The sequence below is a fragment of the Canis aureus genome, chromosome 16 (assembly GCF_053574225.1).
Source record: "Canis aureus isolate CA01 chromosome 16, VMU_Caureus_v.1.0, whole genome shotgun sequence".
Lineage (NCBI taxonomy): Eukaryota > Metazoa > Chordata > Mammalia > Carnivora > Canidae > Canis > Canis aureus.
In genome coordinates, this window is record NC_135626.1 from 30,895,914 (window position 1) to 30,911,375 (window position 15,462).

Consider the following 15,462-nt stretch of genomic DNA (forward strand, 5'->3'; position numbering starts at 1 on the left):
CCACTGGTTCATGGCATCCTAGTTTGGCATCCACAGGTCTAAGGGTCTCCCTTACTATATTAAGAACTATCAATAAGGAAAATCATTGGCTGGATTTATTACAAACATTCTGGGATGTATGTACATTCTTCACTATAACTGTATTATTACTTAGCTATTTGTGTACCAACTGCAGATCCACTGGCTTGTCCAACACTTACAGAATGGGACATGTTGTAGGGAGTGGCACATGGTAGGCAGGCGTTGGTCATGGAGGGCCTTGTTTGCCATCCTTAGGGGTATGCATTTTAATCTATAGGCAATGGATAATCATTGAAGGGGAGAAAGAAGCAGACTAATCATGTGTCATCTTATAAAATGCAAGTCATCATGACTGACCATCCATCCATAGATACCAATCACATCATCCCTGAGCCAATCCATACCGGGGATTCAGGTAAGAGATAATCTACTTAGGAAAATACAAACCATTCATTTATCCATTTATTCACTGAGAAAACATTTATTAAACACCTACTATATGCCAAGTACTAGGGATACAGAAGAATTTCTCAACCTTGGTACCATTGACATTCTGAACATATAGGATATTGAGGGCAGGGAGGGGGCAGCTGTCTTGTGCACTGTAGGATGTTTGACAGCATCCTTGTCCTCTACACACCAGATGCCAAGAGCACCCTCCACCTTCCACCATATTTACTCCAAACTGTGATAATTGAAATCACCACTGGATGAGAATCACGGGCATACAGAGATGAATAAAGCATACTCCCTGTCCTTAAGGAGTTTATAGTCTAATCTGGCAAAGAAAAGATGGGCATTAAAAAAGCATAATTAAAGGGTAAAAGTATCATAGAAACTGTTAAGAGAGCCTATATAGAAGAGAAACAACATCTGCATTCAGGGTAAGCAAAGAAGCCTTCATGGAGGTTAAGAGGCTTTTGAACTGGGCTTTAAAGATTTTTCTGGATGCACAAAGGTAAACTGGAAAAGCTGAGACTCAGAATAGCCCCTCAGCTCCACAGTCTCATCTAAGGCACCATATGAGTATTAGTTGATTTTGATCCTACTAATTGGACCAGGGTGGGCACCTAATCAATGACTGGTGAACGGTAAGGTGGCTTGTCAGAAGTGCTCTAATTGTGTGATGTCCACCATATTTTAACCTTTCTCATCCATTTTCCCTCTCCACGTTGATTTTAAGGTGATATGCACAAGTATGACTACTTAATGGTCAGGTCTCATTTTGATTGGTTGACACTTGGGCTCTATGGGTCATTACATACTGTGAATATACCACCAATCTCTCCATCCAAGGACATCACTCAGATTGTATTCTATGGGAATGGTGCCCCTAGAGTTGTGAAAGTCACCCTGCTTATCTACTCCTCTCTCCCAGCAATGTGTGAGGTGGATTAGAAGAGTGAAATCCTAACATTTCTCTTCTAGACAAGATTCATGTATAGCCAAGTCTCTTGCCTCTCATTCTCTTGACCTCCAACCTGCCTGAACTTGTAATAGATGTTTGTGTCCTCTATCTGCACCTGTGAGTTAGTTCAGAGAGGGTAGTAGGAGACCCTACAGCATTTTCTAATCTAGCCATTAGCAGATTGGGTCTATGAATAAGGGGATATTTCAATCTCTGCTTCTCCTTGTATATATTTTTGAGCAGGAGGGGCAAGTAATTAGATGCTTTGCAATGTACTCATGTTTATTTTTTTTTATTTTAAAGATTTTATTTATTGATTGATGAGAGACACAGAGAGAGAAAGAGGCAGAGACACAGGCAGAGGGAGAAGCAGGCTCCATGCAGGGAGCCCGACGTGGGATCACAACCCTGGCTGAAGGTGGCGCTAAACCGCTGAGCTACCGGGGCTGCCCTGTACTCATGTTTAGATTGCGTTTCCATGGAACCATGCAGGAGCTTTAGAGTCAGCAATGTGGGAAAAAGGACAGGTCATGTACAAAGAGCTCCAGATTCCTGTCACTCTGTTCCCTTGACCTGGTACAGTTCAGCTATATCTATCTATCTATCTATCTATCTATCTATCTATCTATCTAGCTAGCTAGCTAGCTAGCTATCTAGCTATCTAGCTATCTAGCTATCATCTATTTATCTATCCATCATTTATCTCCTGGGTAAGATATAACTTGGAATAAGTCAAATAAGAATTTCTATTGTTTAAAAAAGTTTCAAAAGTGCTGTTACAATAGTTTTACTGTACTGCCTCAACTTCTGATTTTGTCATCAAGACTAATCTTGTAAGAGCCAGCCTGCCTGGGCTCATATCCTGGCTCTATCACTTCTTGGTGATGTACTTTGGGGCAAGGTATAACTCTTTATGCCTCATCCTTCATCTCTAGAGTGGGGACCATAGTGTCAGCCTCATGGGATTGTTTTTAGGGTTCAATGCAGGTATATATGTAGGTGTTCAGGAGAGTGCCTGGCACATTAGGAGCATCATGCCAGAGGAAGGCCTGACACAGCACCATCCCCCTTTTCTCTCAGATTCCTCCTCTGTTGGCTGCTTGTGCCTGGATTTCTTTAATTGGGACAACTAAAAAACACCTTTCAATTGTCAATGCTTTTCTTCCTGAGAGTAGTGATGCCTTAGTCTTTGCCTGTCATACAAATCTGCAGTAGGGATTAATTAGGCCCTTTCCTGCGATCAAATCTTGGTGCAGGTGAAGAGGGGTCAGGGAGGAGGCTCAGAAAGAAGAGATGGGTGGTTCCAAAGATAAATATCTATTTCTCCCATTTTTTCAAATGACAATTTCAAGTCTCCAGCTTAGAAACTTGTTCTTTTCTCTCCATTCTTTCAGACATTCATATCACCAAATTGCAGATGGCTTAAGAATGGCTCTCGGAGCCACTTCTTCCTTCCTGTTTGTCTTTTACTAGCTGAGTGCAGGCCCTCATCACCACCTTTTTGGACTGAGGTCCTCACCAGGTTCCTCACTGGGTTTCTTAAATTAGGGCTTGTCATTCTCCAAATCATGACAGATACTGCTGACAGATTCTGTGGCCGGTTGTTCTCTCATACTGTGCTCAAGAATCAGACAACCCACACTTTTTTGCCTGGCTTAAAGTCTTCACAGTTGGGCTCATTTATTCAACATTATTTCTGATTCCTGTACACATGATCCCTTCATCTACTCTGGTCGCCTCACTTCTCTCTCCTTTACTCATCCCTACATGCTAGGTCCCTGATTCCTCACATTCCTCATAGAGTGGATGTCTTCTAAGCTTACTCCCTGATCAACAATCTAGAATTCATGTTGGCCTTTCATACTGGAATGCCTTTCTCAAAACATATCCTGCTTATCTTTGAATACCCATCACAAAACACCAGTCCTCTATGTAGCTTTCATGAGTGCTCCAGGATAAATTCACATTCTCTTTTCTGAAGTTTGTTGGCACTCAAATTTTTCTTAGGTCTCTTGTGCATTTGTATAGTGCTTAAGTACATGGTATTTGCAGTCAGACAGATGTGATTTCACATTTGAAATCTGGGTCTACCAATTAGTATCTGAGTAAATTAACTTCTCTTGATGTCAGTTCCCTTGTTAGAGGGGCTGTTTTGGTACAGTGCCAAAGATATAGAACCAGGGGTCACACTGGTTTGGGTTTGGATCCTGGCTTCACCACACACAAGGATGGGGCACTGGAAAGTTAGTTAACCCCTCTAAGCCTGAGTATCTTCATCTGCAAAACAGTAGAAACTTCAGAGAATGACTGTGAGGATTAAATGAAGTAATCCAAATAAAGTGTTTAGCAAATTCCTAGAAATTCTTATTAAAATGGAGGCTAATCACTCTTGGGAAGAGTGATTTTTCCCCTCTTCAGGTATTTATTTCCATGCAGAAGGCACTCAATTGGAGTAAGAAACCTACTTTCCTCCCTTGTGCTTGTTGCACCTTGGAGGGGATGGGTGGAGTAAAGGAGTTATCTGACTTGATTAACACATTTATGAAGAATGAGTAGATTATGCTTGGCTCAGCAGCTCCTTTGCTTCCTATTGAGAGTGGATTGTCATGGGAGGTTGTTTTTTTTTTTTTTTTTTTTTTCCCAAACCATTTTATATCTCATTTCTAGGCAGGCCATCCTGAAGCATGTACCTCCTGAGCACTTTGGGGCAGTTAGTGAGTATGTTTTGATTGAATTATGAAGATGAATTGTCATTGCCTATTATATAGCAAGGCAGCATGTTGAGTGGGCCTTTGCTCAGAAGGCAAGACACAATACAACCCATTACTGTTAACTCAAGGATGTGGTTTGATGGTCCAGCACAAGAGAGAGGATAATAGAGTCAGAGAGTCGAGAGTGCATTAGACCTAGAAAGAGAGAGAAGAGACCTAGACAAGAATAAGGACTAGGGTAATCAACTATAGTCTTCCATGGCCCCAGAAAGGTCAAAGGAGAATAGGTATTATTTAGATAAAAATTGTTATTTTGAGAAAAATGGATGATCCACTGTCATAATCCTTCAAGATAATTTCTTCTGAAATATATAGAACATGACTCTCTTTCATGATGAAGAGTGCCCTTTCCCCAGTAGCATCAGCATCATGGAGCCTGTTGGAAGTACAGTAACTGCAGGCCTCACCACAGACTTAGGAATCTTGCTCTGCATTTTGACTCCCAGGTGGCTCACATGCAAATTAGAGTTTGAAAAGCACTAGCCTGGGGTATTCAGAGATCATTAGAGGGAAAACTTGGGTTCCAATATTCCCTTCACCACTCTCCAGCATGTGACACTAGAAATGGCTTATTCTTCCTGAGTCTCAGCTTCCTTAACTATAGAATGGGAAGGACACTCATTGTTTTTAGGACTTCTTGGACATAGCAAATGATTTGAATGTGCAGGTAGTTTGAAAACAGGAAAGGGCCCTAGAAATGGAAGCTCTCCAGTCACTTCCTATATGAGGTTGCAGAGGGGACAATGATCTTCCCTCCGCTATCACTTGTGAATTTAACTTTAATGCTAAACTGTATTCTTTCTTTCTAGCTCTGAGTAAACTCTACCGTGTGTGAAGATGTGAACAAGTCAGCAGATGATACATTTATTTTTGAACACGTTAATTTCTTTATCAGCTCTATTTATTTTCTGAGGGCATCACTGTATTACATTAATGCTTCAAGTTGTTAACAATACCAGCTGGCACTGCAGGCATCACTTATATTCACAGTGTAAAAGCCCAGGGGGTAGCATGGAAATTGTCATCCAAACCCCAATGCTGGATTCCCTCCTTGGCATGCTTTTCATCTCCCCTTGGGAGAGCAGATCCACCATTCCCTCCCCTGTTTTTAAAGCTTTTTATTTATGATAGGATTTGGCTTCTCTTCAGTTTATTTTGTTCTTCTCTAGTGGATTTTGAGGCCTTGGAGGAGCAGAGACCTTTAGAGTTTCTTTCTTATCTGTTTCCTCAAGATTTAGCACATAGTAGGAATGCAAGAAATATCCACATAATTTGAGTGGTAGAAAACACAAAATCTATCATTTTATCCGTATTCATTCATTTGTTCTCAGCATCAGTGGAGCTTACTGATAAGCAATCTTTGACAGTATAGATGAGATCTTGTGCTCCCATGTGCTTTCATAGCACACTTCAAAATGCTCATCACTTATATATGCATCTTCAATGAATGTCTTTTCTGACACCTTGTGAACTTATTGCTAGCAGGGATTGTCTCTTATTTCTCCCCATGTCCTGAGGGCCCAGAACAAGATCTCTCATATAGTAGGTGTTCAGTAAATATCTGTAGAATTAAAATGAGTGATTTGACACAAATTCTACTTTCTGAAGATTTCTACTGTGATATTGTGATTTATAAGAAATATATATTTGGTCATTCAGATTCTCTTTTCTTGGCTGTTGTAATCTAGTAAGTAAAATGTTTCTCTGAGTTCTCTGAGTTGTTCTCACAGAACTTTAATCCAACCCAAGGAGGGGTCTTGAGAACATTTGATTTACAGCTAGTTGATCAGAAGCAGATAATGACCTGAGTTGGTGACTGACATCTGAAGGCTGAGGGAGTGTGAGAGTCAGTTTCATAGGACTGAGCCCTCAACCTGTGGAATCCAGTGCTACTTCTGCATAGGGAGTGTTAGAATTCAGTTGAATTATAAAACACCCAATTGGCATCCAGAGAACTTGGTGCTGTCTGGGAAAGCTTGTCCCACTTTCCACATTGGAATTGGGTCCAGAGCCCTAATTTACCTACCTTTGTGGCTTCTTTCCACGAACAATTTATTTCAACAGTAAACCTTTCCCGGTTGGAAATCTGGCCAATTTCTTTCTAGTTTAAGAAGTTTCCCTATCAGTTTCCCCCTCTACTGGCCTACTGCCTGGAGAGAAGGAAAGTAACATTTATTGCCTACTTTCAAAATATGTGACAAGTGTTACTATCTCTACCTTTCTAGTGATAAAGAATGATGCCCAGAGGGTAACTAGCATGACCAAGGTCACAGAGTTACTCAAAGGCAGGATTTCAACCCACATCTAACTGTATTTATAGTCACTCCTTTCACAGAATCACATCTCCCTTTGTAGGGGATAGAGGATTCTTTCATATTTTCTCTCTGGCATCTGTTCTTCAAGGCAGGAACTTGGTCTCTGAATAGGGCCACAGAACTATCTGGTCAGAGTTTGAGAAGAGTGATATTCTTAATTTAATTCCTTGTATAGATTTATTTTAACACGAGTCATTCAGAACTCAAACTTCACTCTTCCACACCATGCCACTTCTTTCCAGGTTGGGCATGTAACTTGACTGTGGCTCATTCCATCTTTCTCAGATCTAGGGCACTAGATGGGCACTAGATCAGGGGACTGATGGCTATTCTTGTAGATGCTTGCTGATTGATCCTTTCATTGGTGGTATGAACTGGGTTAAGACTCAACGTAAGCTCTGATACAAACGTGTTTGGATTGTCAAGAAATATATATGTCCCCCTCTCCCAGCTCAGAGTCTGTTCAAGTCACATATTTCATAAAGTCTAAAGAAAAAAATGGTCATCAGTATAATTATTGTTTGGCTACAGACCCATCAATAACCATTATTTAAAAATATATATTCTCATAACTTATACCTCATTTAATCTACTACTTACAGCTGTAATTGATTTTTTGAAGCATCCTTTCAACATCTGTTCACCAAATATGTATTCAATGCCTACCTTGCACCAGGCATTTTATGAGATATTGAGAATGGCAGGAGAGAAATCATGGGTCCTGGCCTCAAGTATAATTCATTCCTACAAAAAGTACTCACATCTGCCTGATGGACTCAAGGGAGGTTTTCCAAAGGAGGAGGCTTTGATGGAGACTGGATAGAGGGAATGAACATGTCTGGAAGCAGTCAGGTGGTAACTGAGAAAAAGATGTTGTATGGTTAGGTCATAGCACATAACAACAAGTTCTATAGTCCAATAAATTCTGCCCATGAGCTATTATTATTTAATGGCTGTAAGAAAAAAAAAAAAAGGTTGTTTTTTTTTTAAAGAAGAGAAAAGGAGCATCTGAAAACATTCAAGATCACAGTTGTGCTCTGAGCACATTCTAATAGGTTTTTCCTGTCCTTATGTAGCCATTTGATAGAAAAGAACTCTGCATTTCAATTGCCAGAAAAGAGCCATCAGGCTGAGCAGAGAGAAGCCCTTCATGAGGTCCTTTAAAATCCAGTGTGGCTGCAGTGCTCTTGATGGAGACAAATGGAACAATCTGGTCACTGACAATGGAGTGGCAACTGTGATAAAAGGCCCTTCTGTTAATGGTAGTGTCCTCTCCAACCAAGCCACAGGGTGCTCTAGAAAAATGCATGTGCTTTCCGGCCCCACGCATTTTTTTTTTTTTTCTCTTGAAGAGAAGCAATTTCATCATACAGCTGAAGGGACTTGGGTCAAAGTTACATTGGGGCTCTGGTTAGACTTGATGAGTAGTGGGGTAGCTTATTTTAAATGGTGGCTCACCATATGACTCATTCATCATTGTCTCATAACCCAGAAAGCATCTAGTCTAAACTCCTTTTAGAAAAATGCAGCCCAGAATGGTCCAGCAATTTGCCCAAAGTCACATAGATGATTAACACCAGGTCTCTAATAATCCAGTGCTGACCCTTATAATAAGTACTGATCTGCCCTATTCAACATAAGTTATTTCATTAATAACCATTTACTGAATGCTTCTGGGGTGCTAAACACCTCCTCATCAAGCAGTGGATTATTCTCAATGGCAAGGCAGCATCCAGTTATGAATCAATGTTCACTGCTTTTAGGTCTTGATCTAGCTGCATTATGATCATTTATCTCTCTAAAGCCTCAATTTTCCCATCTGTAAAATGGAGGAGATATAGTCCCTGCTGCAAGGACATCATTAAGATTAAATGAGATAATGCATGTAGAGATCAGCATGGTGTCTAGAGTAACTGTGATGTGATCATTCTGGGCTCTTCAGCCAGAGCAAAGATCTTTAATTATTATGTCTGTCTGTCCTAAAGGTGGTTATGAAAGTTTTATTTCCTCTGTGTTGCTTTCATTCTAAGCCCCTCTAAATCCCTGATTGACAACTCTGGAGGGCTGAAGCTTATCTCCTTTGCAGCCATCCCTTTCTCTAGATGGCTCCTTCCTCCCACCTCTGGATTCTTGGCAGCCTTCCCTGGAAGAAATTCAGATGTGTCCTCTCAATACACACCCTCATACCCTTGGGAGGGAGCTTTGTCAATGACATGTCCTCATCTCCCAAAGCCATTCTGAGAGGAACAGAGGCCAGCCCCCAGATGGCATATCATCTGTCTCTGAGCCCAGCCAGGTTTGGGTTGGCTCACAAGATCTGGGACTTGTCTTAGTCTCTGACATTCTACTAAAGGGTTCCACAGAGCCTTGGAGTTTAAAAAAATCAACAATAACATAATAAGTAGTGCTGCACATTAGCCCTTTTGGCAAGAATCAAGGGAAGAGCACACTTCAGCACATACTTGGCTGTGCACATTCTTAACAGCATAATTGAGTTTTCTTGGTTCCTTCTGAAGCTTGATCACCTCTAATGTAACACGTCATCTTCTCGGCAAGGTTTTTGCACACGCATGAACACCCTGCTTCTCTGGTCTCCTTTTGCAAATCATCCTTCTGTGAGTGAGTATGCAACCTACTTTTGTGCACAGCCAGTTGGAGGGAATGCTGGCCATTCCAGTGTGCATTAATGATGGCAATACATTCCCGAGGGAGGCAGAAACTTCAGCAGAGGTCTGGAACAGATTTGCAAAATAACTCTATCTGCATAAAGCAGTTCTTTTCCATTAGTGAATTCCTTAGCCCCAAAGCTTGTGAGGCTCATTTGAATGGTTACCTTTTGTGGTTTCTTTGTCTCTTTTATTTTTTTCTTTGTCTCTTTTAATTTGAGGAATGAGCTTTTAATTTTGGATCTCTTAAGGAAATTTTGGAGCATCTTGTCTTGTTCTTTTTGTCATCTTGGAAAATGAGGATGTAGCTTTGAAGTGGAGCAAGAGGAATGAGTGGAGAAAAAAAGACCTTTTTTTTTGGTTGGTGGGGGGAAGACTTACATCACATCCATCTGCCATTTTAAACTTCGTGACAACAGGTCCTCAGACAGGTTAACTGATTGGTAGAAGATGACAAGGATCTTGTGTAGTTTTCCCCAGATTGGTCTGCCTCCAAAGACCATGCACTACAACACAGATAAAATGATTCTGTCGTTTTATTACCTCTTCTCGAAGTCAGGAGTTCATTTTTATTTATTTATTTATTTATTTATTTATTTATTTATTTATTTATTTATTTTTTTTTCATTTTTTTATCCTCGTATTAGCCTTCTTCTCATACTTCTTTTTGGGTTCTTTTGATGTAAACATCATGCATCTTTTAGGATCTGAGGCATATGCAATTGCATTGCATATTTTTCCCATTTGAATTCCAGTAACAATATATTTTCCTTATATACTTAGCTTTTTACAACACTAAATGCTTTGATTTACTAAACAAAACCACCCAAGTTTCTTCTAATTTGATTTGTATTCAAAAGATTAATACAGGGTGGAGCAATTAGTTCTTAAAATCTCTTTTCCCTGTTGATGGTAGCTTGAAATATAGCTAGAGCTTTTCTTTCCACATACTGTTTTTATCCTGAAAATTCATATTTGTCCTGAAGTACTTGTTTAATTCATATTTTTGGTAATAAATTCATTTATGTTTTAATGGCAGCAATAATTTGAGAGGTGCTTATAAATAATTACTTGGTGCAATAGCAACAGGACCTCTGTTTAATAGAGAATGTGTGCAACGGGGTTGGTCTACATAATCTTGCAGTTTGGGAAGCTTCAAATTATTGTCCATGGCCAGGGCTCAGGACTCATGTGTGGAGACAGCAAAAGACAAAGCAGCCTGGATTTGTTCTGAAGGTGATGGTACATCATAGGATGTTTCACCGCTAAGTGTGATTTTTGCTGTGGATTTTTTGTATGGGTGCCCTTTATAAGATTAAGAAAATTCCTTTCTATTTGGGGCTTGCCATGAGATTTTAAAATCACAAAATGGAGATGAACTTCTTTTTCTTAAATGCTTTTTCTCCATTGAGATGAAAATATGATAATTAGCCTGTATTTTGTTAATGTGGTGAGTGAACTGTTCAAGTTTTTGGACATTAAGCCGATCTTGCTTTCTCAGAATAAACCTTTCTTGGTCATAATACATGAAGTCTTTATAAACACCGCTGTATTTGATTTCCTTATATGTTGTTTATGATTTTCTGCATCTTCAGGACTGAGATGATCCTGTCCTGTTCATTTCTTGTAATGCCCATGTCAGATTTTGGCATAACGATTTTGTTGGCTTCATAAAATAAATTTGGGTCTTTTCCATTTCATGCTGTTCTCTGAAACAGTTTGTATATAATTGGCTATGTCTTCTTTAAATGTTTGGTAGGATATACCAGTGAAGCTATTTGGCACTGAGTTTTCTTTGTAGGAAGTTTAAAATTATGGATTAAATTTCTTTGATGTTATAGGATGATTGAGATATCCCATTTTCCCCCATGTTAGTTTTAATAAATTGTATTTTTAATGTTAATTTTTCTATTTTATCAAAGTTTAACATTTAATGACCTAAACTGTTTATAATATTCTCATGTTATCTTTTTACTATCTGTAAGATCTGTAATTATTTTTTTCTTTTTTCTTACCTAACAAAGGTTATTTTTCTTCTGTTTTCTCTTGATCAGTTTTGCTAGATAGTTACTTTTATTACTAGCTAGTCAATTTTATTACTCTTTTCAAAAGATCAACTTTGGTCTTTGCTGATTATTCTAAGTTTGTTCTCTCCATAATTTTTGCTTCTACTATTTTTCTCCTTTATTCCATTTTCTTTGAAACTTGCTCTTCTATTTCTGATTTCTTGAGATGATTGCTTAGCTCATCACTTTCTGTCTTTCTACTTTTATAATACATTTATTAAAAAAAATTTTAAAACTATTTATTTATTCATGAGAGATACAGAAAGAGAGAGGCAGAGACATAAGCAGAGGGAGAAGTAGGCTCCTCACAGGGAGCCCAATGTGGAACTCAATCTCGGATCCCAGGATCAGGACTTGAGCTTAAGGCAGAAGCTCAACTGCTGAGCCACCCAGGTGTCCCAATAGCGCACTCCTTATAGGGATGTGCTAACTGAAGGCAGAGACACAGGTAGAGGGAGAAGCAGGCTCCATGCAGGGAGCCCGACTGGGACTCAGATCCGGGGTCTCCAGGATCATGCTCTGGGCTGAAGGCGGAGCCAAATTGCCGAGCCACCCGGGCTGCCCACTTTTTACATCCTTTTACAATATCTCCATGTTTCAGATGACTCTTGTGAACAGTTGATAGTTGAGCTTTGTTTTATTATAAAACCTGGAAATCTTTGCCTTTAATTGGAACATTTGGTCCATTAACATTAATTTATCACTGTTATCTTCGGTTTGAATCTCTCATTTTATTTATTGCAAGCTTCCTGGTTATGCCAACCAATGTATCTTTCTGTATTCTTTATTTCTTATCTTCTTTTATACTGATTGAATTTTTTCAGTTTCATTTTCCTTTTCTTATAGCTTGTTAAATACTTGTACTAATCTATTGGTGGTATCTTAGTCAATTTCAGCTATTCTAACAAAATACCATAAACTGGGTGGCTTATCAACAGTAGAAATTTATTTCTCACAGATCTGGAGGCTGGAAGATACAGATCATGGTGTCAGCATGGTTGGGTTCTGGTGACAGACCTCTTCTGGGTTGCAGATGGGCCAAATTCTCTCCCATATTCTTATCTGGTGGAAAGAGAGAGAGAGAGAAAACAAGCTCTCTCATGACTCTTAGAAGGGCATTAGTCTCATTCATGGTGGCTCTACTCATGACCTCATTTGATTCCAATTACCTCCCAAAGTCCCTATCTCCTGATACAATCCCACTAGGGAGTAGGGATTCAACATAAGAATTTTGGGTGGACACAAACATTCACCCTGGAGATTGGCTGCCCTAAACATTACAACATGTGCCTATAACCTAACAAAGGTTAGTGTTACTTAATACTTTTTACACTCTTTCTGTACAGTGCAAGGACCTCAGAATATTTGAACTCTACCTTTTAATTCATATACTATTATTGTTGCATATCAATAAAGTTTACAGATATTTTAAATTACCAGACATAATTATTATTGCTTAATGCAGCCAATATCCACTGAATTGTAACCATATATTTACTCTTTTAATTGATCTGTATTCCTCCCTTCATCTCTAAGCTTCCATCTGGGATAATTTTTTTTTCTCCTAAAAAACTTCATTTGCTATGGATATGCTGAATTCTATTATTCTCTGAAAAATTTTCATTTCACCTTTATTCTAAAAGGCTATTATTGCTAGGTATTCTAAAGTGGCAAGATATTTGCAGAAATAATTCTATTGTCTTCTGTCTTTCATTATTCCTATTGAGACAGTAATATGTCTCTCTTTTTCTCCTATCTGATTTTTAATCTTTTTTTTTTTTTTTTTGTCTTTGGTTATCAGCAGTTTTGCTATGATGTGTCTAAGTGTGGATTTCTTTGTCCTGCTTGGGATTTATAAGAATTCTTGAATTTATGACTTAATGCCTTTTGTTAGTTTTTTTAAAAAAATCAACCAACATATCTTCAAATATTTCTTTTTAAAAAAAGATTATTTATTTATTTGACAGAGAGAGAGAGAGAGAGAGCACAAGCACGGGGAGCAGCAAGCAGAGGGAGAGGGAGAAGCATGTTCTCGGCTGAGCAAGGAGCCCGATGTAGGGCTTCCTCCCAGGATCCTAGGATCATGACCAGAGCTGAAGGCAGACACTTAACTGACTGAGCCACCCAAATGCCCCATTCAAATATTTCTTCTTTCTCATTCTTTCTATATTCTCCCTCTGAGACTCATGACACATATGTTAGCCCTTTACAATGTATTTTTTAAAATATTTATTTATTTATCTGAGAGAGAGAGAGAGCCCGAGGGGGAGGAGCAGAGGGAAAGGGAGAGAAAAACTCAAGCAGACTCCATGCTGAGATGTGTGGGTCTATCTCATGACCCTGAGATCACGACCAGAGCTGAAACTAAGAGGCAGATGCTTAACCAACACTGCCACCCAAAGCACCCCTTCAGTGTATTTCGTATGTCCTTAAATCTCCTATATTTTTATGCGTTTGTTCCTTCTTGAATAATTCTGGATATTTCCTTCTATCTTCTTGTTTTACATTGTGCCTAATGCAACTGTTAAACACATCCATGGAGTTCTTACTTTTGGTTACTGTGTACTTTTTTTTTTTTAGTTCTAAATTTCCATTTGATTATTTTTTTGTAGATTCCAATTATCCACCAAAACTCAGAATCTTGTCTTTTATCCCTTTTATAAGCATTATTATTCTAAAGTCTATGACTAATAATTTTATTTTGTTTTAAAGATTTTATTTATTTATTCATTAGAGGCACAGAGAGAGAGAGAGAGAGAGGCAGGGACACAGGCAGAGAGAGAAGCAGGCTCCCTGCAGGGACCCCATTGTGGGACTCAATTCTGGGGACCCCAGGGTCATGCCCTGGGCCGAAGGCAGACGCTCAACTGCTGAGCCACCCAGGTGTCCTGACTAATAATTTTATTATCTAGAACTACCTGGATCTTTTTCTGTTTTCTCTGGTTCTTGTGTGTTTTTCCTTGTCTTCTCATAGAACTTTGTTCTTTTTTATTATGTCCTGGCATTGTATGATGAAAATTAGGGGAAAAAGGCTTATGACAATGTTTTCTTTTTCCAAAGAGGATTTATGTTTCCTTATGGAAGATATCCCAGAGGCACTAGAAATCTGCGGTCATGTTAGTTCAATTTCAGGGACTGAAATGACTTGAATCTTGGCTTCAAATTCTTAAAGGATTAATCTTCCATTTTACCCTTACTCAGAGGATGTTGAGCTTATAGGGTTTCCAAAGTTTATCAGTGCTTCTTTGGTGACTCTGGAGTCTAATTCTGGTTTCTCTAACTCAAATCAATCTGTTAAAATTTCTGTTCAGTAACTTGGACTCTACCAAACCCTTCTGGAATAAGCAGATACTTTAAGAGTAAAGAGGTCAAAAAAAAAGAAAAAAAGAGTAAAGAGGTCCAATTTTTGAATTTACCTCTCTTGGTGTCAATCTTTTTTCAAATGTCTCATAATTTCTCATTGCTTCTTAAAAATTATTTTATTTTATTTTTTTTAGCTCTCCAGTGACTTCGAGCAGATTAAAATAAAATATCTAGATTTTCTAGTTGTTCTCATTAAGAGTGTTGGGTGGACTACTTAGTCCACCATTTCAGTAGCTATTTAATTACCTTAATGTGAAATTGCCCCCCTCCCTGTGCTGTGTAAGGGAACCAAGGAGAAGAATTAGGTCCCAAGCCTGTGCTGTGAGTTTTAAGGTGAATCTAACATTCTCCAGGGACTGGGCAAGACAGTGGCAAGGATTATAACAGCACTCCAAAGGGCAGTAAAATTTAAGTAGGAAATATTTAAGGCCACTGCACTAATTTCTCATTTTTTCATAGATGCCTCTGTTTTTCCTATAATAGAATACAATTCATTTTCAGGCTTTATTAAACCTTTTTTCTATCCATAACCATAACTATATTTTAAGATGGGTGGTTATTGATAGCAATGAAGACTTTTTCAAATCTATTGAGCACCTGGATAGATTGGATATTCAAGGGGAGAAAAATGGAATAGCTCTACAAAATGGGAGAATTTGGAGTTTTATGTGGCAACAATAATGGAGGGGGTGAGGAGAAATAAAGGGAAAGGTTAAGAAAGAGATGCCAGTGTGATAGAGGTATGAGCTTAGTTGTGTGACACCTGTACCCCTGCCCCCTACATATCGACACCATCCTTCAATCTTCAGTAAAATAAAATAAACTCAACTTTTATAGCAGAAAGCAAAATAT

General features: G+C 38.8%; 1 protein-coding gene across 22 annotated transcripts in view; it reads right to left on the reverse strand.

Moving 5' to 3' along the window:
* The window catches only part of STXBP4 (syntaxin binding protein 4), a 213,793-nt gene that overhangs the window by 21,595 nt on the left and 176,736 nt on the right, over positions 1–15,462 (reverse strand). For 21 of the 22 annotated variants that reach the window (XM_077852662.1, XM_077852663.1, XM_077852658.1 and 18 more), the window contains one exon: positions 7,277–7,374. In XM_077852662.1, coding sequence (XP_077708788.1) covers positions 7,277–7,374 — 98 coding nt within the window. Of the gene's footprint in view, positions 1–7,276; positions 7,375–12,203; positions 12,310–15,462 lie in introns of those variants that run through there. The other variant, XR_013354387.1, reaches the window with a different exon arrangement.